The sequence below is a fragment of the Nycticebus coucang genome, chromosome 21 (assembly GCF_027406575.1).
Source record: "Nycticebus coucang isolate mNycCou1 chromosome 21, mNycCou1.pri, whole genome shotgun sequence".
Classification (NCBI taxonomy): Eukaryota; Metazoa; Chordata; class Mammalia; order Primates; family Lorisidae; genus Nycticebus; species Nycticebus coucang.
The window spans coordinates 14,640,812-14,665,912 of NC_069800.1; the positions used below are offsets into that span (position 1 = coordinate 14,640,812).

Here is a 25,101-nt window from a genome sequence, read left to right on the forward strand (position 1 = left end):
TCACTAAAATTGACTGAAGATAGATAAAAGATCTAAATCTAAGGCATGAATCAATAAAGATCCTCAAAGAAAGTATGGGAATGACACTTGAAGATATAAGCTTGGGGAAAGATTTCATGAAGACTTCAGTGGCAATTGTAACAACAAAAATAAACAAATGGGACTTAATTAAACTGAAAAGCTTGTGTACAGCTGAGGAGACAACCAAAGCAAACAGAGATCCATTAGAATGGGAAAAGATATTTGTACGTTATGAATCGGAAAAAAGCTTGATATCTAGAATCTACAGAGAACTCAAGTTAAGCAACGAAAACAAAAAAAAGCCAACAATCCCCTATATCAATGGGCAAGTGAGATGACTAGAAAGCTTCTCTAAAGAAGACGGACAAATGGCTAACAAGCATATGAAAAAATGTTCATTGTCCCTAATTATCAGAGAAATGCAAATCAAAACCACCGTCAGATATCACCTAACCCCAGTGAAAATGGCCCACATCACAAAGTCTCAAAGCTGCATATGCTGGTGTGGATGTGGAAAGAAGGGAACACTTTTACACTGTTGGTGGGACTGCAAAGTAGTACAACCTTTTTGGAACGAAGTATGAAGAACCCTCAAAGAAGTCAAGCCAGACCTCCCACTTGATCCTGCAACCCCATTTCTGGGCATCTACCCAGAAGGAAAAAAAAATCATTTTACCATAAGGACATTTGCACTAGACTGTTTGCTGCAGCTCAATTTACAATTGCCAAATTGTGGAAATAATCTAAATGCCCACCAATCCAGGAATGGATTAACCAATTGTGGCATATGTATACCATGGAATACTATTCAGCCACTAACAAGGATGGTCACTTGACATCTTTTGTATTAACTTGGATAGAGCTGAAATACATTCTTCTTAGTAAAGCATCACAGGAATGGAGAAGCAAGAATACAGTGTACTCAATTCTGATATGAGGAAAACTGATGCTAGTGTATGGTGGGGGGTGGAGAATGGGGGAGCAGAGAGAGGGAAGGTGGGAGGGGGGTGTGGGGCTGTGATGTGTGACACATCTCTTCCGGGCAGGACACTATTAGTAGAGACTTCACCCAGCAAACACAAGCAGTATCACCTGGCTCATTGTACCCTCAATGATTCTCCAACACTAAATGAAAAAAAAAAAAATGAAAAATCAAACAGAACAGATAAGCATAACGCAAAAAAATAAGTTACCGCCTCACCCCAACTTCCTAGTCCTGCTCTTCAGAGGTGCATAAGGTCAATAAAACTGTGTACCTTTCTGGAACTTTTATACATATGCAAGATAAAAACTAGATGTGATGGTGCCATAGTGTCCTTTTTCCTCTTCCTTTTAATAACAGAATCAGCTGAACTTTTACCAGACACATGTCTGACCCACTAGTGACACATGTCCCAGGCTCCTGTGTGACTGAGGAGGGCCATGCAACCAAGTTCCTGCCCACAGAATAGGAACAGAAATGATACGTGTCCCATAAAAGGAAAGTGCCTTCCACCCATTTCCCTTTCCACCCTTCCCAGTGAACTGAAACGTGCTATGGCCCTCCAAGCTAGCTCTAAACACAAGGAGGAAAGTCTACTCTGGCAGTGAGTCTGAAACTTTCACATGTCACAGAGTCCACTGACAGTCTGGTGATGCTATGAACTCCTCCCAGATAAATGTTTCTAAATGTGTAAAATAAAAGACAGAGGATTACCAGGGAAATAGATTATATTGAAATACAATTATTAAAATGTTTTTAAAAATGTGTGTTAGAGTAATGCCTGTGCCTCCTCATTAATGCACTCAATAACAAATTCTGGCTGAGAATAAAATAACTACTGAAATTTTAAAGCAGAGCGAGTGCGTGTGAGATCTGGAGACACGTCCAGCACGACATGAGATTTCTTCTGGCTACAAAGCTGTGGTTTCTGCTGACACGATTAAGCCTGTTGCCTCCATTCACAATGGAAGGACACAGTTTGAATAGAGGTCAATGAAGTCAAGATGCAGTTTTCCTCCCATCCAACTTCACAGACCCCCCTGACTTCCCTCTAAATATGTCAGGTGAACACCCTTGTTCTATGGGACGGAGCAGCAATAAGAGAAGAAGCCTGGGTCCCTGGATAAGTTCATGGGAGAAGCCGCTACTCTCCTCAGACCACCTGCTCCTGTCTGAGCCCTCAGGTGCCTGGCACAAAGCTGCTCCCACCACTGTGCTTGGGGTCTCTCTGTTACCGCACGTATACTAAATAATCAGATGGAATTGCGCTGCACGCACAGACAGGCTTTTATGTTGGGGTCTCTGAAAAGAAGCACAGGCATCATCCTTTTCCTGTTGGACTTGGAGTGATACAAGGTCTGAAGATACTTAAACCATCCCGGGCCCGCTAAGAAGGACCAGGCTACAGGAAATCTCTTGTTACTTAAGTCATTTTCATGGATTTCTACCACCTGCCAGAAAAAGAATTCTAGCTTACATTCAGGCTTACTGTAGAAAAATTCCATAATTAAGACAATATGAGGGAGAAAATTAAAAACAGCTGAGCGCGGTGGCTCATGCCTGCAATCCCAGCACTCTGGGAGGCTGAGGCGGGTGGATTGCCTGAGCTCAGGAGTTTGAGACCCTCCTGAGCAAGAGTAAGACCCTGACTCTAAAAATAACTGGGCGTTTTGGTAGGTGCCAGTAGTCTCAGCTACTCGGGAGGCTGAGGCAAGAGAATCGCTTGAGCCCAGGACTTTGAGGTTACTGTGAGCTGTGACATCACAGCACTCTACCCAAGGGTGACTGAGTGAGACTCTGTCTCAAAAAAAAAAAAAAAAAAAATTAAAAACCAAAGCTGATGTTCCTACTACCATGTAGACTAGAGGCAACCACTGGCCATCTACAGAATCTGCACGCCAGAGGTTATTAGGGTGAGCTCTTGGGACTTCCACAACTGTGGGGCATGAGAAACACACGTGGGGCAGAGGGGAAAACTGGGTTGCAAGTGATGTAATCACACCAAACGTCCAGCTGGCACGGTTGGGGTTCGACCCTGGGAAGACCCTTCGCAGCTGCCCCACCTCGAGGCTGGAGCTTGCTCTCCATACTGCCTCTCCTACCCTCCCTGCCCCCACAACACACACACACACTGGTCCTATTGGATAGAGGCTGCCCTTGGGGCTGGGCAGGACCTCCAGTAAAGCCCTCAGGTTCAGTCCAGAGCAATGTCTGCGGTTGGGTCCTAGCTTCACGCTGTTGGTGCTCACACACCCGGCAGCTGGGACATGAGGCAGAGGGTCCTGGGTTGCAGGGCTTTTAGTCTACTTTATTCACATGGTTTTCTCCTTTCTTTAAAAATGTGGTCATACTTAACAATTATTTTCTATATTATTATAGTTTTTTGCTTACCATTACATTTTGAACATTTTCCAATCATAAAATACTCTTCAAACAAATTGTAAACATAAATACGGATTCCTTCTAGAGATGCTGTAAAGTTTTTGAACATTTTCTTACTATTGAACATTGAGAGTGCTGTGAATATTTTTTAATCTTCCATCCATAAATTTTCGTTTGCATCTCTGATTTGTTTGTTAGGATTCTAGGTGTAGAATTAAAAGGTCAAAGTATATGGACAACTTTAGAGTTCTTGCCAAATTGCTCTTTCAAATTTCATGTTAATTTATATTCTAACCAGCCCTACAAGAGTCTCATTAAAGATGAAAATTTCTATATTTTAATTCTTGCCAACGGACCAAAAATATTATCTCAGATTTGTTTTGGCTTCCTGATTTTGCTTTCTCTGATTAGTGATAAGGCAGGAGATTCGTAAACATCCAGCGACTTTGTTTTTCTTTATATGTAAACAGTCTGCCATGCTTTTTGTTAGTTTTTCTATTTGGGTATTAAATGATTTTTTTATTGATTTATTAAAGCTATAACAACATATATTAAATATGCCAACATTTTCTCTGTCTCATTTGTTTAAAATATCCTCCTTTTTTTTTAAGCAGTTCTGGCCAGGGCTGGGTTTGAACCCGCCACCTCTGGCATATGGGGCTGGCGCCCTACTCCTTGAGCCACAGGCTCCGCCCTAAAATATCCTCCTTTTAATTAGTTACATTTTAATTAAATTGTGGTGGTTCAAAAAAGATTTTTTTTTTCCTGAGACAGAGTACTGTGGCATCATCATAGTAACCTCGAATGGTGGCTCAGCCTCAAACAGGGCTCAAGCGATCCTCCTGCCTCAACCAACTAAATAGCTGGAACTGCAGGCATGTGCCACCATGCCCAACTAATTTTTCTATTTTTTGTAGAGATGGGGTCTCACTCTTGTTCAGGCTGGTCTCCAACTCCAGAGCTCAAGAGATCCTCTTGTCTTGGCCTCCCAGAATGCTAGGGTTACAGACATGAGCCACCGCATCTGGTCCCCAAAAACTTTATATAGAAAAAAAACCTTTATTTTTATCCTCTCATGTTTTATAAAAAACTTGCCCATTCTGAGATATGATAAGATTTCCATTCACATTCCTCACGTAGCATTCAATATTACTTCCTCAGGAAAGCTTCCTTTGACTGGGTTGAATCTCCCAACGTCACATACTCTCAGCACCACGTGCCCGTCACTGGTTACTCCCCCTCACAGCAGTGTTACATTTAGGTGAGTGTTCATGAGACTTGAAAAGGCAGGGACCATGTCTGTTGTTCCCTGTTGTATGTCCAGAACTCGGCACAGAACCTAGCATCGTAAGTATAAATTCTAATTTGTTTGTTTTCAATACTTACATTTAACTCTTTGTTTACCAGGAAATCTACTTTACTGTAGAATATGAAAAGTTTTTTTATCTTTATTTGTCCCACCACTTCCTTCCCTGCTGTTGTGACACATACTCTGTCATGTATGTCTGTGTACACATTCACACGCATACTGCACATATTGGCTTGCTGGTGAGACTCTTTCCTGTGCTACGATGCTCTATCCACAGACTCTCTGGATGTGGCATTGTTCTGATTATTGTGAAGCTATCTTGTGTTTTATAACTGATGGTACAAATCCCTTCTCAGTATTACTCTTTCCCTAAATGTGTTAGTTAAAATCCCTTGTTCAAGCCCTCTACTAATAAAGGACAATCTTTAAAATGATATTAAGTAATTCCTTTCTCCCTTTCCATGTCGTGAATTGCCACTCGACTGAATGCGTCCACTTACTTGAGCAGTCCAGCCCGATGGAAGACGTAGAGGTCCTGCTCGAGGCTGCAGTTGTGGAAGGGCACCATCCTGACGAAGTTCTGGATGAGGACAAACTCAGGGGTGAGATGCGGCAGAGAGATGATACAGAAGTTCTTGTCCTGACGTCATTGGAAACCAGGATGCAGGGAAAGGAAAAAGATGGTTTATCGATAAACCAAGTCCTGCTTTAAAAACCCACTAAGGAAAATAGAAGCAAAATGCATTCATTAAGGAAAGTAAACTCAAGCTAAACTTTCCTATAATTTGGAAAGTAAGCACAAAAGAGTCTAGGAGCTAAGCAGCCACAAGAGTATGAAGAAAATAATCTGGGGGTCTGAAGCCTAAATAAATGAATCCCATGAACAGTGGTACTCATCAGCACAGCCTCTCTCTTGTAGAGTAGGTTTTGAATCTAATACCATTTGCATTTGCGAATTCCCTTGCATCGGGGAGTAAATGAGGCAGCAGGGATGTCCCTGCGAAGGCCCTGTGCTGAGTAGCCTTGCATCTCTCATCCTCTGTGAGACGAGGCCTTTTCTGGCTATAAAAGCCTGTGATTATACATAAACGGATGTGTATTTTATAATGACATGGACCCACTTGGGTGAACAGACTTAAGATCACATCAAACTCAGGAAGTGGCTTTGGCTAGCAGATGCATATCTGGCCACTGAGGATTTGGAATGTGGCTGGCATGACGGAGCAACTGCATTTTTTATTTTGCTGAATTTAAATTCACTTATATTTAAAAACTGATACGCAATTCCATTATTAGAAAAGTTTTATGTGTATTTACGTTGTGTGACTCTATGTATCCAACTTGACCATATGCATCTACTTATCCAACTATAAATTTTAGGAATCAAGTATTTCTGATGAAAATGTACTACTTGTATTGAGATGTGCAATAATTGTAAAATACACACTGGATTTCCAAGACTTAGTATGAGAAAAAGAACAATTTTTCATATTGATTACATGTTGAAATGATTAAATTTGTGACATACTAAATTAAAGAAGATTATAACATGGATTTCATCCGTTCCTTTTTCCTTTTTTTTTTCATCTGGCTGCTGGAGCACTCAGAACTGTGGAGTGGCTCACACTCCTCGTCTGAGGAGAGTGCTGCTCTGGCTGTCTGAGCTCTGGGAAGCCACTTGATCCTCCACCAGGTCCCTGCAGAAGCAGCCTGTTCCTCCCAGAGCTAATTTGTCCCTTTGGGATCTGGCCTCCCCCTGAACCCTGTGAAGGTATTACCTGTGCTAATCCCAAGCCCTGGGGACATTTGCACAACCCAAAGGAGTGAATCATTGTTTGACTTTATCTTCCTTTTTTTCTAGCAAAATAACAGAGCTCCTTTTGGGGAAATTTAGAGTCAAGTTACTGATACTCAAACTGAAAATAAGGATGGGGTGCCAAGTCTGGGTGGGCTTCCTCTGGGAGAGTGAGACTAACTATAATGAGTTGTTTCAACTTGAATTTGAAAGATCAAGGATAAGTAATTAAGGTATTTTGTTGCCGTGTCCCCATATCCCAAAATCAAATAGTATTGAAATGTAAACAGGTCTTTTACCTTTTATAAAGCTAAAGATTTGCCTTTCCATTTGCTTTAGAACAGGAAAGAGTTAAACTTACTGAAGTTTCTTTGGGGAATCTTTGAGGGAAATCGGCTTTGTAAATTCTACTGACAGGGTAATCTACATTGTTAGATGAGCTTTGAAAATGCCTTAAAAATCACCATGCAAAGCATATTGCTTATTGCAAAGCTTCATTGTATTTAAAAAATAATGAGGAAATAACACCTAAATGACATTATGCTTGGGCAAAACAATTAAGCCATATTTGTTTTTATCTCATGAGAAAAAGTATTAAGGAAAAATAAAGTAATGGATAGTTTGCTTGAAATTAGCCAACTGAGGAGTATAATTGTTGGCTTAACTGACAGGCCAATCATGAAAAACAGTATTTAAAAAGACCCATTTATCCCTCAATTATCTTTTTTCTCTGCTTTCTTCCCTTTAATGAAGTGATATCCCCAGACAATGAAACAAGAAGCAGGGAAGAAGCTAGGGGCACCTGGACGTGGCCTGTCCTGTTTGCACTTGGATGTGTCCGTCAGGCCCCTTCACCAATGTGGGGTGTGCCCATCCTACAAGCCAGGCCTGGGGTCAGGCCTGAATGACCAGTACGGAAAGAAAGGCAGGCCAAATAATTAACCACAGTTCTCACTTTCCCACCCCCAGAAAAGCAATGTGACAGCTTCAATACTTCAAGCCAACATAAGCTACAAAGTAATATAACAGCCGCAGCCACTTCACTTCCATTTCATCACTCATGTGCTACCATGAGTGATTTGATTCTAATAAAACACTGGTAAACCTGTCTCTGAAAGAAATTATGCATTTAAAGAAAACTGCTAAAATAGTGTGACTGAAGACTGATTGAAAGTGACAATATTGGCAGCACCTGTAGCTCAGTGGTTCGAACCCGAGGCTGGCGGGTTTGAACCTGGCTCGGGCCAGCTAAACAACAATGACAACTGCAACCAAATAACAGCCAGGCGTTGTGGCAGGTGCCTGTGGGCCCAGCTACTCAGGAGGCTGAGGCAAGAGAATCGCTTAAGCCCAGGAGTTGAAGGTTGCTGTGAGCTGGGCCACGGCACTCCACCCAGGGTGACAAAGTGAGACTGTGTCTCAAAAAAAAAAGGAAAGAAAATGACAATATACTGTCTATGTTTAAGAGTTGGTGACATGCCATTTGATCCTCTTCTCAGAACACAGAAGCAGTTTAGACCTCAACATTCATAACATTTTCAATGTTTGGATGACAAATACGGCATTTTATTTTTCCCCAGCTTCTCCAACTTAACAAAACCAGTCACTGAAAATTCAGCATATACTTACAGGGAAAAGACTGAAGACAAAATTCATAAAATCCAGTGACCTGTAAACAAGACAGTCAGCACTGTCACAGACTTCAAGCAAATGCCGCATCCGGAGATATTTACAGAGATTTGTGGCCCTTTCCCCTCAGGCTGTGATTACCAACCACTAGTCAGAATTTGTGTCTAGCTGAACAGTAATTGGTTGCCTGAGTCATCAGCTTCACTTGTCAGTCATAAAGTATTTTGCAGAACTAAAGGAACTATCACAGCAATTAGCAATCTCTGTGCATTTGAAAGCTAAAATAAAAGATGGTTGTTCTGTGAACAAGATTCTTCCCTCTTCTTTGGGAGAGTTGAGGGGAGACGGAGAGATATCTCAGACTACTCTGATCTTTCCTCTCTCGTATGTGGAAGTTTCTGACCTACTGCGATGTCTTACACATTCACAGGCAGACCACATGGGTTATTGAATTTCTGCTTGAAAATCCAAAGATTACATTCTGAGCACAATAGTATCTACATGCACAGGGAAAATAAATACGAAACAACAAGTATAGAGGGTTTTACCGGTTTTTAGATAGCTTCGATATAATATGAATAAAAAAATTTTCCTTTTCAACCCTCCAGATCACTACAGAAACTTGAAGACAAAAAAGATAAAAGTAACAAATGGTTCCAGAGGGGCTGGGAGATTGGGAATGTGTTTATGAATACATTCTCTTAAAAGGAAATTCCCAGAATCTTCTTGGTCATCTAGAAGATACTCAGAACCTTCTGCCCTATCAAAATGCACCCATGGACAGATGGTGGAGTAGGTGGGTGTGTTGGCAGGATGTGTGATCTTGGCGCTGAGGGCAGGGGTCCACACCCAGACGACAAGGACAGCAAACGCTGAACATACGTGTCTTCTCGGGGAGGTGGGGAGACGGAGAGGTCTGGGGACACCCGGGCTCTGCCTGGTGCCATGCCTCCCCCTTGTTGCTGCCTGGGTTGTTGCTGTGTGTTCCACTATCTCCCTCTCTGATCCTGCCTTTTGGGTGAGGCTCCCGCTGCAGATTTAGGGTAAAGCATGAGGGAAGGGACAGAGCCCATTCCCTTGTGGGCTCCAGCACACACAGGCTCAGAAGCAAATGCAGTCCAGACGGGCCTCATGGGACTTTGCTGGAAAGCCAGGCCCAAACCAGGATGTGCTCCTCAGTGAATTTTCACACATATCTGAGACTGTCAGTGGTCTTGGCCCTGGAATTAGAACGCTCCCCTGAGAATGGGGCCAAAGGCAAGGAGCCAGGGCAAAGAGGCAGAGAGAGGAACCTGCTCCTTGGTTTGGCTGCCTCAGTCCTACATCCAGCCATATTTAAAATAGTCCTACCACTGAGCTTGCCCTTACTTACATGTGGCAACTATTCCATTTTTTTCAAAGCCAGTTTGGCTGGATTTTCTGTTACTTGCAACCAAAAGACTCTAAATAAGCAGCAACCCAAATCCACAGTCTCCCAGAAATCCAAACTTAGGGGTATGGGAGCAGTGTGTGAATATGTAAGTGATAACTTCCCAGATCCCAACTGCTGTGTAGGCGCCCAGGCCTGGGCACCTTTCTTGCCCACTTCTTTGGGCCTCACCCAAATTTTATGGACCAGAATTTCTGGGTGGAGCTCAGGAATCTGCGTTTTTAAAAAATTCCCCAGGAGATTAGGATATGGATACAGGTTTGGAAAATGACAATGTTGGGCCACCAGCACCACGGGACATTCTTACTGTCACAGACACCTGCAGGTCAGCACTTGCCTTGCTTCATATTTCTCATCAATACAGAATAGCTGGATGCAGAAAGCAGCTGAGGCCCCCTTGTAGATGGGGCGGAAGTGGCGGGGCTCTTCCAGCAGCGAGGTGGATGTTGAGGCCTTACTGCTGGCACCGTGACCTGTGGGGATGTGTCTGAGTTTTTCCATGTCCTAGAACAAGGAGAGAGGAGAAACCAATGGGAACCTTATCCACTCCCGCAGCTTAGTGCTGGTGGCTGCATCATCCCCACATGACAGTGTCCCTAGGACAGGTATGACCGTCTCCCCGATAACAATCACGCTGAGCCTGGTTTTAAGGAGATGTTCTTAATGGGATATTCAAAATTTATATAATGATTAAAATAAGATCTCACATGAAGGTCAGAAAACAAATGGTTTCAGTTGGCCTTCGCTGTGGGCCCATCATTTAACCACAAGCCTGAGATTAGAGACTGGTAGAGATTACAGCACGGTATGTGTCCAATTGTGTACTTTGTTTTTATTCACTGGTCTCCTAATTTTTTTACCTGCTTTATCAGATTTTCCATGTGCTGGTCACTGTGATTTTCTAAGCAATCAGGCATTTGAAACAGTACATGTAACCTGAACCTCACGTTTTCTCCCTCTGCTCTAACCTGGGCTGTGGCTCTGCCTTTCTGTTTGCTTTCTTGGTCTGTAACTCCTGTTTCTTAAGCTCCAGGTCTTCTCCTGGTCTTCGTTTGTTGTTTAAGCTCTTCTATCACTATAGCACATTTCTAGCTCCCTAAAACTTCATAGCCACTGGCTAACTAACTAGGGCATTGTCCTGGGTAGCCATCCCCAGGGATATTCTCTGAAGGCCTTTGCTTTGGACCCGTGAGTTTTGAGGGATTTATATTTTCCAAATCTCCTCCATGAGGAACTGTGACAGCCGGGGCAGTGGACTGTGAGAGTGTACATGTCCTAACCCTCAGGACCTGTAGAAATGTGTGATCTTACAGAACAGAAGGATTTGTGTTATGGATTTTGATATGAGATGACGCCTGCATTATCCAGCTGGGCCGCGTGGTGATCAGGGTCCTTACGGGAGGGAGTGGCCAGAGAGGGAGATGCGGCACTGCCCGCTCTGACCGTGGAGGGAGGCCGCAGGCCGGGCAGTGCCCGTGGCTTCCAGAACTCCCCAGGTCCTCTGGGGACAGAGGTCCCTGTCTTCACGTGAATCTTAGCACACTGAAACCCACTTTGGACTTTTCGCCTCTGGAACTGTAACAATAATACATTTATGTTGTTTTAAGCCACCAGGTTTGTGGTGACGTTACAGCAGAAGTAGAAAACAGATGCAAAGACCTGGCTTCTGGGATTCAGAGGATGTGGCTGCAGGAGGGTCCATTTGACGTGGAGGATTCCACGCACTTGTCTGTTCTCCATCCTTCCCTATCCCTCTCCTCGGCAGGCCGAGTCAACACGTGGAACTGCCTCTGTCCAATCTCTCCAGAGAATGGTTATCCGGTCCTTTCTCTCGGGGTGTGGGTGACAAGCCAAGTGGAGTCTGCAGAGAACCCAGTGTCTCCTCACTCCAGCCTGCCCAGCACACCCCTCCTTGTGAGCCCCGACCTCACTCCACCTTCTCAGCCTGAGAAGTCATGCCCTCCCCCACCTCTCCTCTCACAGAGCTGCAGCGCCTCACCTTCCTCAGCTGAGCTAAGCCAGGGTAAACGGCTCTATCGATTTTTTTATGCCCACTATTTTTTAAAGTGCTCATCTTCCAATATCTATTCTTTGTCTTGTCTTTGTGCCCTTTTTATTCCTTTGCTGTCATGTGGTTTTTTTAGTGGTTCTTTTCCGGAAGGGCGAGGAGATAAAAATGAGCTACTGATCCCCCTTGTTGACCCAGATGTCCTCTGGGGCTCCCTTATATTGGATGCAGGGTAGGGGCGTCCCGTCCCTCCCTCCACTCCCCTGTCTGGGCTCGTAAAGCAGTGGCTGCCCTTTAGGAAAATATCAGAGAGAAAACTACCACCCTCTGCTGCGTGACCACTCCCCCCTTCCCAGGGCACGAGGAATGGCCTGTCGGTCAGTGGGTCTCCTCAGGTGGCTTCCCCCAGGAGCAAACCCTGAGCTAAGGCTCTCAGAGCTAAGGCTCTTAGGGGTTAGGGTTAGGGTTAGGGTTAGGGGTAGAGTTAGTAGTTGACTCAGGGAATAAAGTCAGGAAATTCTGTGATGGGAGTGGGGAGGTGAGGCAGGGAGGGACAGCCACGAACGCAGGGTGCTTTAAGGTATGGGTTACCACTGTGAACTCAAGCCCCCGAGATCTCTGGGGGACAGGAGGACACGCTGCAGAGCTCCCCCCCAAAGAGGTGAAGATCTGGGGTACAGATTCACTCATTGGCTGATGGCTCTCCCCAAAAGAGCCTGACCGGCTGCACGTAAAGCCTTTGGAGAGACCAGGCACTTGTAGTCCTCGGCCTCAGGGTGCTCAGGAAGGCTAAGTGCAAAGGACTGCAGGTGGGGGTCTAACTCGAGGTGCAAAGAACGGGCCCTGCTGCGTTTTCTTTCTGGCAGCACGTCCTGCTCCCAGGCTGCTTGCTTTCTCCAGCCTCCCATACAGTTAGTCTGGGAGAGGGAGACTTCGGCCCCAAGAGTGAGGAAGTGTGGACATTGAATTCAGTGGGGAGAAATGGGAAATCCTTTTGTGTTCCAGATCTGAGCTCTGCTCTCGAGTTCAGTGTCAGCTAAGGGGTACAGGGTACTCCTATCTCTAGCTGACCTCTGGGTAGACTCCCTCACTGGTCAGAATCTGGCGAGGAGAGGGCTGCGGCTCTGGCTCTCTGGCAGAATTCAACGCCTGGGACTAGGGCTCAGTGAACCTGGCCCAGGGCCTCCATGCATGTGACTAGCCCTGCGCCCTGTTTCCTCCGCAGGGACTCCATGGGCTTCTCAGGCCCACTCTGCTGGTTGGTCATCCCAGCACAGAGGCCCTTAGGGTCTCATTGGGGCGGGAAATGTCTGTGACTATGCCAGCCTTCTGCTTAAAGCCTACCACTGCCTTCCTCTGCTCCTGAGGAAAAGTTTGCCGTCCTAAGCAGGATCCACAGGGTCCACAGAGCCCTGCCAGTCTCTTCCTGAATCCTCAGATTCTCAGTGGGAAAGGGAAGGGACATTCCAACAGAGTGGACAGAGCACTCAGAAATGAAACATGCCAACTGAGGTGTGAGGTGAGTGCACGCACCCTCGGGATGCACAGCTGCTGGACGTGCTTTGGTTTTTTACTAGTCAAAATAATTCACCCAAGTTGGTTTTGGTTTCAATATTTCATATTTATATTTATAAAAAAGTAATATGCAAGGCAATGCCTATGGCCCAAAGGGGTAGGGTGCTGGCTCCATATGCTGGAGGTGGCGGGTTGAAACCCAGCCCTGGGTTTTTTGCAAAAACTGCAAAAAAAAAGTAATATGCAAACAACAATTAATATGAAATATTAAAACTTTGTCATGTCAGTAAACATTTAATAATCCTTTATTTGTGTGGTACAACTCAAAACACAGTTTGATGCATTACCTGACCCCACAGTATGTGCACTGATACCACATTTCACTTCGCTTTTCATGTTTTGTGCAAACAGCACATCTCCGGCAGGCCTTCTGCCTATCCTGCTGGACTGCTGGACTTTCATGAAAAATGCCTTTCCGTGAGATGGAATGGTTGTTATCACAAATGGCTCTTCCTCCAACATCATACAATATAATTAAACAGATGTTCTGAGATGATGGGCTGAAAATTTGATGATTTGTTATGAATATTGGCTTTTATTCCTGATATATTGGCATCAAAATCTATATTTTTAGATTTTTCTCTCCATCGAAGTTGCTGAGGATTGACTTCTTATAAATTTGAAATAGCTTCTATGCTTTGATTTTCCAAATCAGATTCTGAAGTACTTGACAGTTTGTTTTGAAGCTACCTCTATATCCAAATTTTCCCAACCATGAATGAGTCTTCTAAACTTAACGACACTTTAAATTTATTGTACCCCATATTTATGCGTACTCCCTGTGTACAGGAATCCACTCCCTGTACACAAATTAATTCAGGCACAACCACAAAAAATATTGAGAACAAAGCATATGACGCTTACAGACTCAAGTCAGGTAATAAACAGTAATGTGTTGTCCAGTTTCTCTTGTAAAATGAACACTGTCTACAGGCATTGGTTGTGCCAAAGGAACATCCTGTATTAAACCCCTGAAGGCATCACTGGCAGTCAAAAGGTTAACAAAGGACCACCTGCAAAGATGTGGGTGGGGTGAAGGGAAACCAGGAAAGGGTGGTGAAGTGCCCAGGGACAGCCACCAGCCCTTGGCCTGAAGCTGCCGGGAGGGAGCAGTTGCTGAACCCTGAGGCGCACAGGAATGAAGTGTGCTCCACACAGGTGTGGAGGCGGGCTGCACCTGTGCATAGGGTGTGGGGAAAACACCATCCAATGTTTTCTGTTTGGGCAACGAGAAGTGAAAAACTATTCACTGAAACTGTTGGAAATAATTCATGTAGAAAATGTAATTTATAGTCTAAGCTGTACAGAAGGTTCAGAAGAAAGGGATAATCACAGTGGGGTAAGAGTTCATCAGCTGAGGGTCTGTGGAAGGCAGGAACTGGTAGAGAGAGACAGATGGGCCTGGAAGAGGGAGCGGGTACCCGCGGGCTTGGAGGTGGGCCCTGCTCACGCCCTACCTCCATGTCAGACGTATTTCCACTTTGGACTGCAGATGAAGCTTCCTCAGACGCAGCTTCTCCTATGACTTTCTCCTGAAAATGGCAACAAGAAAACACAAAAATTAATTGACACCTAGTGGCCTATAGCCCGTGCTCTGGAGCAAGCTCCCAAACTTCAAACCCTGGCTCCACTGCCTGCTGGCGATGTGGCCCTGGGAAACAGATGGAGTGCCAGCGTCCTCACCTTTGAAAAGGGGACGAGAAGAGTATCTACTTTATCTATTTCACAAGGTTGTTGTGAGGGTAAAATAAGGACAGTCTGTCAGATAAATGGGTGCTTAGCCCAGGGTGGGCACCTTCGAATTCTCTACAGATATTAGTTATTACTTCGTTATTCTTATTCTTCTATTAAACTTGAAAGCTGTGCTAATGTTTTTAGTTAATGAGGTAGTTTTTTTTTTTTTTTTTTTGAGACAGAGTCTCACTTGGTCACCCTTGGTAGAGTGCTATGGTGTCATAGCTCGTAGCAACCTCAAACTCCTGGGCTTAAGCAATTATCTTGCCTCAGCCTCCCAGGTTGCTGGGACTACAGGCACCTGCCACAACATCCAGCTATTTTTAGAGACGAGGTCTTGCTGTGGCTCAGGCTGGTCTCGAACCTGTGAACTCAGGGAATGGACTTGCCTTGGCCTCTCAAGTGCTGGGATTACAGATGTGACCCACCAGTAGAATTGACACATAATAAACTATGCATATTTAAAGTATACCTTCTGTACCTGTAGGAAAATAACCACCACAAACCCTCTTCCCCCAAGCTTCCCCGTTTCTTTGTACCCCTCCCTCCCACCCTTTGCTCCTCTGCTGACCACAGGCAAACGCTGACACAATGTTTGTCACTACACATTAGTTTGTATTTTCTGGACTTTCATATAAATGAAATCATACAGTATTTACTCTTCTTTCACTCAGCATTATTTATTCTGTGTTGTTGCATGGATCAATAGTTCATTCCTTTTTTTTTTTTGATGTTTTCTCTTTTTTATTATTTATTTATTTTTTATTAATTAATTTATTTTTATTGTTAAATCACAGCTGTGTACATTAGTGCAACAAGGGGTACAATGTGCTGGCTTCATATACAATCTGAAATATTCTCATCAAACTGTTCAATATAGCCTTCATGCATTTTCTTAGTTATTGCATGTAGGCATTTGTATTCTGCCTTTAGTAAGTTTCGCCTGTACCCATTCTAAGATGCACCATAGATGTGGCCCCACCCATTACCCTCCCTCCACCAAAACCTCCCCCCTCCCTTCCCCTTCCTTGGCCCTTTCCTCATAGTCTTGTGCTATAGTTGGGTTATAGTCTTCATGTGAAAGCTATAATTTAGCTTCATAGTAGGGCTAAGGGCATTGGATACTTTTTCTTCCATTCCTGAGATACTTTCCTAAGAAGACTATGTTCCAGCTCCATCCATGTAAACATGAAAGAGGTAAAGTCTCCATCTTTTCTTAAGGCTGCATAATATTTCATGGTATACATGTACCACAATTTGCTAGTCCATTCGTGGGCACTTGGGCATCTTCCATGACTTAGCGATTATGAATTGGGCTGCAATAAACATTCTGGTACAGATGTCTTTGTTATATTGTGATTTTTGGTCTTCTGGGTATAAACCTAATAAAGGAATTATAGGATCGAATGGCAGGTCTATTTTTAGGTCTCTAAGTATTCTCCAAACATCCTTCCAGAAGAAACGTATTAGTGTGCATTCCCACCAGCAGTGTAGAAGTGTGCCCTTTTCTCCACATCCACGCCAACATCTCTGGTTTTGGGATTTTGTTATGTGGGCTATTCTTACTGGGGTTAGGTGATATCTCAAAGTAGTTTTGATCTGCATTTCTCTGATGATTAAGGATGATGAGGTTTTTTTCATGTGTTTGTAGATTGTGCATCTGTCTTCTTTAGAGAAGTTTCTCTTCAAGTCCCTTGCCCACCCTGAGATGGGATCACATGTTCTTTTCTTGCTAATACGTTTGAGTTCTCTGTGGATTCTGGTTATTAGACCTTTATCGGAGGTGTAATAACCTGCAAATATTTTCTCCTATTCTGAGGGCTGTCTGCTTGCTTTACTTACTATGTTCTTGGCTGTGCAGAAGCTTTTTAGTTTGATCAGGTCCCAGTAGTGTATTTTTGATACTGCTTCAATTGCCTGGGGAGTCCTTCTCATAAAATATTCACCCAGGCTGATTCCTTCAAGAGTTTTCCCTGCACTTTCTTCAAGTATTTTTATAGTTTCATGTCTCAAGTTTAAATCTTTTATCCAGTGAGAGTCTATCTTAATTAATGGTGAAAGGTGTGGATCCAGTTTCAATCTTCTACAGGTTGCCAGCCAGTTCACTCTGACTATTCATATTGCCAGAGTTTTTCTGTTGATTTCTGAGTTTTTCTGTTGGAGAGGTGTCTCTCCAAGATTAGACCCCAGCAGGATCACTCTATTGTTGCTGGATCTCTGTAGGGAGTGGCCCTGTGTAGTTCCTCTGGGGCTTCCCTAGGCAGGGAGTTCTGGTTGTGGAAGCAGCTCTGGAGTGTGACACATCCAGATCCAGCAACAGGGTAGGAGGTGGTACGCACAGTTCTGGGAGTGCCTGGCGCCCAGTGACTTTGGCACAGAGAGCCCAAGACTCCAGCAGTCTCTGGCCAGGAGAAAGGCTCTGCTCAGAGGCAGGGAGGGCTCCGGAGGGCATGCAGCTACCAGAGTCCCTGGCCAGATGAGCAGGCTGGTGTGGAGGCAGGGAGGGTTCAGGAGTGAGGATGCAGGGTTGCGTGGCTCCCGCAGTTCCTGGTCAGGGCATGCGGAGGCCCAGCGTGTGCAGGTCGCGGGTCGGGGGTTGCAGCGCAGCTCTTATGGTGGTCTGGGAGGCACCAAGCCCAGTAGTTTGAGGTTGCTAGGAGCTGTGACACCACGCCACTCTACCCAGGGCAACAGCCCAAGGCTCCAGTGTGCCAAAACCGGTCTCACTCTGCCCTGAGGGTTAAGGCTGGTAAGGCAGCTCAGTCCCTGCCTTTAGGCTGCTCAGTCACTAGGTTACTAGCTCCCGCCTGATCCTTGCTTTGCTACCCTGAGGGCGGAGCTTGCCGGGGCAGTTCTCTCACAATGGCTCCCTGCGGCCCACAGCTGAACACTAGTAGCTCTGTCCGGCTCAGCGGCTCAGTCTGGGGCCATAGGCAATGCCCAAAGTTCTCCGTACTCCTGCTCAAGCTCTCCCCAAAGGCAGTTCAACTGAGTGCCAAGTCCAAAAACACCAAAACAGTTCACAGGTAAGGCCTTTCCGGTTTGCAGTCTCATTGCTGCCGGCAGGATTAGGTCGATCAGACACTCACAACCACTTGCCAGTTTTCCACTTTTTTTGTCCTCCTCTTGGGGTCCAGAAGTCCCTTGCTGACTCCCTGTATCCTCAAAGGGATGATTATAGGCAGATCCCACCAGCCAGAGATGCCTGGAGTCTTATGTCCCCAGACTCACTGTGCCCAGTTGCAGGGAAGCTGTTACTCAGCCGCCATCTTGGATTGGTCCCACCACTTCCTCTGCGTCCCTCAGTCTTCTTCCTAAGATTTTCTTTGCATGAGTTGATGGGTAAAGGAGAACATAGTTTTGTCCAAGATACGAAATAAAAAAAAAGAGGAGGAGGCTGAAGGCCAGGAAACAATGGTACTGCACCTTGTCCTATCCTGGGATGCGGAAGGGTTTCTGGGCCCAGCTGGGTAGGAAAGTGAGTAGGACAGAGGCTGAAGGAGATGTGGAGTGAAACATACCACAAGATTCTGGCTACACGCAGCACTGATGTGGCACCATGCTGAGAACATTAGCCTACAAGTGAGCCCATTTGTCTTCCCTACTCTTGTGGCATCCCCTTGATGAAGCCTTCTGAAAAGGAGGGGAACTGAGTAGCCTTGCTCCTGAGGACACAAGGGACAAACCCAGAGGCCCCATAGGGGTATGTGAGGACCCAGAGCCCAGGAAATGTGGGCATCTTAGTATTATTATGAACCCACTAGTGGTCAGAGGTGGGCAGAGACAAAGATGGGTGGATTCCTGGGCCCATCTAATCTATAGCATGGCTGATTCTAGACCCTTGGTGAGGATGCACCACCTTTAGGTAGGGCAGTAACAGCACTACACAGCACTCATTAGCGTCTCACTGGTGGCAAGAGGGTGCAAGGGAGGCTCCTACTAAGCCAGGCAAAGACAACGAAGCCTAGTTGCTCTCCTTGGAGCTGTGGTAGCATTTCTGTGGTTTGCAGGGTCAATGAAGTCAGAAAGGAAAATGCTGCCTCATTCTCAGATACTGTGTACATTTTCTCAGAAAGTCTGGATTTCCCAGTGAGCTTTGAATGAGCAGCTTTATCTGCCTCAGCCCCTTGAAGTCAAGGGATGGAGAGGGAAGAAGGTAGAAAAGGGTGACACTCCATTCTGACCTGCATTCTGGAGGCCAATGAGGCTTTGATTCATCTATTACACATAGGTCTGTGGTCTCTCCAGCCCCAGTACTGGTGAAGCATCAGAACTTCTCAGTAATGGCCCCAGCAACAGAGACCCCTCATGTCCTATGTGGCCCCGACGTCCATCCCTGCCCCCAGACATAGGGGAATGGTCTCCCTTACCTGGGTGCTTTCCATGGCTGCTGGAGTGACAGGTTCCTGCAGCTCCTCAACTGTTTTTTGGGAATTCTGGCTGAGCTCAGTATCTGTGAGAGAAAGAATAGAATAAGCACAGAAAATAGGTGATAAACACCTAGAGAACCACAGGAAACTGGTCAGCATGGCCTTGTGTTTTTAACTACAGCATGTCTGAAGAATTTTATTCCAAAGGGCATTACCTTGAGGTGGGAAGAGCAGGGTCTCTGCAGCCCACCCAGTGCCAACACTGAGGAAGGGATCCTGAGTGAATGCCTCCCCCTTCCTCTCTGTGCCCTCATCTGTGTGATGGAGATAAAAGACAGCTGCTCCCTGGCGGGGTCATGGAGGTGACAGGCCCAGGCCTGGTTTGGCTTGGCCTACAGGTGGCCCTTGACCTCCACCAGTCGCTGGGCAATGAGATCCTTCAATAGTGGTCTTCCTTTTCCCTTTGAACTTTACAAAAAATTATCAACTTCGTGGATGGCAGACTTTGAAGAGATCTTAAGACAGAAGGTGGAAAAGACCCCACATTCAGCTGCATTGGTGCCACCTGAATGCCATGTGTGGCACACGGGTGGCTTAGTCTTTGTTTGGAAATACTGGTCTGCCAGTGACCATGATGTACACATTTCTATTTTCTAACCAGGAAGATCTGGAGCTGAGCACTCTGGTTTAACACATTCTGGAAAGTCAATAATCAGGGTAGCCTTCATGTTTTTAGCCTTTACTAACATGTAGAATAGAAAAAAAATTCCCATTCTGCCTCCACCTCTTCCTCCTCCTGCTCCTCCTTCTCCTCTCTCCATCCCTCCTTGCCCCCCTTCCCTGCCTTTTTTCAAATCTTCCATCAGGGAGAGGACGCTGCAGGAATGCTTGTTCTGCTTTCTGCCTCAACCGGTACCCACTGTGTTTGCCACATCTGCCCTCAGCCCTGGGGCCTCAACTCAGAGCAGCCCTAGGATGCTCTGCCAGAAGCTGCCCTCCTCAGCAGCTGCCACAGATGCAGCTCAATGTCGGCAGGCTCCAGAGATGGGCTGCTGCCACCACACTGCTTTGCTTTCTTGTTCTCAACCTTCACATCAGACACTGTGAGGCCAGAGGCAGCCCAGGGTCCTCTCTTCCCCCCTCCCACTGTTCTAGTGCCTGCCATGGCAACAGCCCCTGCAGAGACCTCTCAGCCCCAAATTACCAGATCACTAATGCCTTATACTTACTCTGGCAAAGATACAGGTGAATGAAATAGAATGAAATTCTAAGAGAAAAATTAGATGCCAAGGGAAGTGTAAAAGGCATAATTGGAAAGGTACACAGTGTTAAAGGTACAACGAGAGAGAGTCACATCTCAGCTTAAAAGGTAGCTCTTTGGGCATGAAGGGAAAATGTCCTAAGAAGAGAAGGGCAAAGCACTTAGGAGCTCTAGTCTAGAAAAAAATGCTTTGAGGAAAATAGAAAATGTCACATTGCTGGTTCACGAGTATACTTTGCACCCTGCAGCATTCTCCAGGTAGTCTATGTGGGGTCCCAGCATTCTCATGATGATGACAGCAGCAGCTTTTTAATTGACTTTGTTGTTGACATACAACGCATAGCTCAGTGAATTTCTACCTATGTCCACCTCTATTTAGAAATCACTTAGCTGAATATATAAAGCATTTCCAGATTCCCTTATGTCCATGTCCAGTCAATATTCAACTCAAAAATATTCACCATTCTGACTTTTACTATTAATAATTAGCTTTGCTTAGCAGCACACTTGTGAACAAAGAAAATGGTATGCCAGTAACTCCCTATTCTTAAGGTACACTTTATTTTTTAAAAAAGATACTTCTCTTCTATTTTAAGGTTTAAATTTAAATAACTACAAAAAGTACAACTAAAAGGAAGGCAGACATTCATTTGTAATTAGGAGAAGATTACTAAAATCTAAAAAGTGTTAAAGCTTGGGTCATTTTTGTGATGAACTAATTTTGTGATGAACCCTGGTAACTGGCCTGACAGTCTGATGTTCATGAGACAGTCACCTACTGCAGTGAGTAATTGCCTTGGCCACACTGCCCTGAGTAGCTGCAGTCTGCTACTAAGCAGCTGCTCTGCTTGTCCCTAGAGGTGGCTGCATTTCAGAACTGGGCAAGGTGATGGTATATCTCTCTTTCTGGTGTCTCTGGGGTTTTGTGAAGTTTAATTAGTCACTGTTCATGGTGTTCCCTGAGATCCTCAAATGTGAGATCCTATCCCATGGAAAACAGAGGCAATGATGTTAGGTAACATATAACTAAAAAGATGGCCGAGGCTGTCAATGTGTTATTTTATGGCTTCCACCACCTCAAGTAGCTTAGAAGTCATGAACTGATGGTTTACTCTAGCAGGAGTGAAGGCACAACTTTCCAGGACTTCCTCTGTAGGTGAGACTATTCATCTCAAGTGGGTTTACCACGAAGCTAATAAAGCAATAGGTTTAGTTCCCTCCCTAGCACAGGCCCTCCACACACAGTATCTAGTTTACATTCATAATTTTTCATTGTTATTCTTAAAGAAGTATCCAAATTGTATGGACTTCAGGATCTGCCCGGCTCCTTATTTAATAGGAATAATAATAACACATAGGGAATGTGAAGTAATACATGTTGAAAGTTTTAGGAATATATAATAATCTATATATTACCTTATGTCTTTCATATTTATTTTAAATATCCATCAAAGATCTCAGTAACACTTTTTGTGAGTAATGAAATAAACTGATTGATTTACAAAGAGTAAATATGGAGGAATAGTTATTAAACAAAGTTTTAAGAAAGAAGAATACAGAGTGGGTCAAATTCCCTACTGAATTTTGAGACATATTATAAAGCCACAGTTATTAAAACAGTAGGTTATTGGGGTAAGACTAGAATGGAATAAAACTCAGACAGTTATAAAATGTTGATAAATATTAAAGGTGACATTTCAAATTGCTGCAGAAAAAATAAACTATCTGATAATGTTATCTAATCACGTGAGAAAAAATAAGTTTTGGCTCTTATTTAATTCTACACACAAAAATCATTTGCAGGCCAGAAGCAGTGGCTCACACCTGTAATTCTAACACTCTAGGAGGCCAAGGTGGGCGGATCACTTGACAGTCAGGAGTTCAAAACAAGCTTGAGCAAGAGCAAGAACCCATCTCTACAAAGAAGTAGAAAACTTAGCTGGTTGTGGTGGTACATGCCTATAGTCCTAGCTACTTGGGAGTCTGAGGCAAGAGGATCATGTGAGCCCAGAAGTTTGAGGTTGTGATGAGCTATGATGATAGGACTGCAGTCTAGCCTGGGCGACCAAGAGAGACTCTATGTCAAAAAAAAAAAAAAAGGCATTTAAAGATAGATTATAGCCTGAAGGATTTAAGGTTTAAATGTGAAGAACTACAAAACAAACAAACAAACAAACACACAAACAGAACAAAACATACTTTGGCATCTATCCAGAAGTAAAAAAGTCATTTTGCCATAAGCACATTTGCACTAGAACGTTTATCACAGCTTAATTCACAATTGTCAATATACAGAACCAACCCAAGTGCCAATCAACTCAAGAATGGGTTTGAATGGATTAATTAACTATAGTGTATGTACACCATGGAATACTATTCAGCCATAAAGAAAGATGGAGACTTTACGTCTTTTGTATTAACCCGGATGGAGTTGAAGAAGATTCTCCTCATTAAAGTATCACAAGAATGGAAAACTAAGTATCCAGTGTACTCAATATCAATGTGAAGCCAGTAGATGAACAAGTCCACACCCACTCAGGAGAAAAACATAATTAAATTCAAGTGGGGGGAGAGAGAAAGAGGGAGGAGAGGGGAAGAAAGGGGAGGAGAGGGGTGATTGCTAAGCTCTCACCTTATGACACACCTCCTGGGTGAAGAGCTCAACTACAACTTGTACTTTACTTAGTAAATGCAAATAATGTAACCTAATTGTTTGTACCCACATATGAATCTGAAATTTAAACAAATTAGAAAAGAAATAAAAATTTAAAAGCCTACTTTGAAATTACTAGAAGAAAATATAGGCAAATATCTCTATGATATTGTAGGTGTGGAGACCCTTTCTTAAAAATGCAGAAGGTAGAATTCATAAAAGAAAAATTGACATATTTGACCACACTGAAATTTTAAAGTTCGGTGGCTGCGTTTGGTGGCCCGTGCCTGTAATCCTAAAGCTCTGGGAGGACAAGGCAGGAGGATCCTTTGAGCTCAGCAGTTCAAGACTAGCCTGAGCAAGAGTGAGACACTGTCTTTAATAAAAATGGAAGAATTAACTGGGGCGTTGTGGTGGGCACACTTGGGAGGCTGAGGCAGGAGGATCACTTGAACTCAGGAGTCTGAGTTTGCTGTGAACTAGGATGACACAATGGCACTCTGGCCTGGGGCAGGGGAGTGAAACTGTCTCAAAAAAAAAAAAAATTCCACAAAAGTGTTCAAAAAAATAAGAAAATATCTGAAACTCAGATAACAGACCAATGATTGAATTCCAAAAAACAGAAACAACCCAAGAGACAAAGGAAATAATTGGACAAGAAATGTAAGTGACCAATAAACACATGAAAAGTGTTTAACCTTCACAGTATTTGGAGAATAAAATTAAAACAATGGTATCTCTTTTCAGACCTATTAAACTGGACAAAGTTAAAAATTCAGACAACACTCAGTACTGGAGAGATAGGCCACTGGTACAGCCATGTTTGGTGGCAGCGTATCTCTAAGTCTGCCCAGAACCATTCTGGGAATACAGGCTGTAGAAAGTCTTGCAGGGAGCCCAGGGAGACATGTACAAAGGATGCTTCTTGCAGCCCTGTTTGCAATAACACAATAACAGAAATGATCCAAATACCCATCCAAGGACAAATATAGTATGTTCCATACAGTGCATTGCTACCTAGAAGCAAAAGGAATGTCCTGGACCTATGCATAGCAAGTGTTTGATCTTGCAGCTGTTAAAAAGAATAAAGGCAGTCTGTTTGCATGGGACCCTGTGTTTAGTGTGATCACAGGGGAGTTCAAACAAAACAAAAATGTCTCTTTCTGTAAAAAAATGAATTATTAGTTCCTCAAAAGTTGAAGAAGGAAATTTTTAACCATTGCATACCCATATGACACCATTTATGTAAAAAACATTGCCTTGAAAAGGGAAAAACATTGCCTTGTTTTTTCTGTGAATACAAGAACTTTAAATAAATTTACAAAAAAAGAAATATGGAAGTGTACATACTAAAGTTATGACCATGGCTATTTGTAGGGAGGTGAGAGAGAACCAGGATTGAGAGCTAATTGAAAGGACTCATCGTTAACTGCATAATCCCAACTTTTTTAAAAAGAACAACAGTAAAAAAAAAAAAAAAAAAAAAAGAACAACAGTTTTATTTATTACTAATGCGATTAAAATTCCAAGCAAGTTTAATTGTAAATATGAATTTCTATCTTCAAAATATTATAAAATGGTCATTTTTGTTTAGTGTTTTAATATTATTGATAACCTCAGAGAAGACTGACTAATGTATTTAAGGCATTCAGTTTTAAGAGGAGGAAAAAGGAAAGATGAGAGATTCAAGTTAACTTTACTCAATGCAAAGTTCAATGGACGATGAGATACAGATACTCTACAATAAATGAGTTGCACACCTTACTCTTAAAGGCTCCCAAGTGACCAGGGAACACACTATCTTACTGTGTGAGAGTAGCTACAGCCTAGGTATGAACAAAACACACTGAGTGGTCCTTCACTCATTTAAAAATACATGTTTCACCATTACCATTTGTTAGACAGACATTCTAGGTGCTGGGGGTTCAGCAATTAACAAGACAGAAGATGGCC

The 25,101-nt window shown here is 43.9% G+C and overlaps 1 protein-coding gene across 1 annotated transcript in view; it reads right to left on the bottom strand.

The window, feature by feature from the left end:
• Window positions 1–25,101, bottom strand: part of CFAP61 (cilia and flagella associated protein 61) — a 367,994-nt gene that overhangs the window by 236,522 nt on the left and 106,371 nt on the right. Inside the window, exons 9-13 of the mRNA XM_053574251.1 lie at window positions 19,235–19,317; window positions 14,588–14,662; window positions 9,885–10,051; window positions 8,119–8,158; window positions 5,195–5,334 (exon numbers count right to left, since the gene is read on the bottom strand). Coding sequence (XP_053430226.1) covers window positions 5,195–5,334; window positions 8,119–8,158; window positions 9,885–10,051; window positions 14,588–14,662; window positions 19,235–19,317 — 505 coding nt within the window. The remainder of the gene's footprint in view (window positions 1–5,194; window positions 5,335–8,118; window positions 8,159–9,884; window positions 10,052–14,587; window positions 14,663–19,234; window positions 19,318–25,101) is intronic.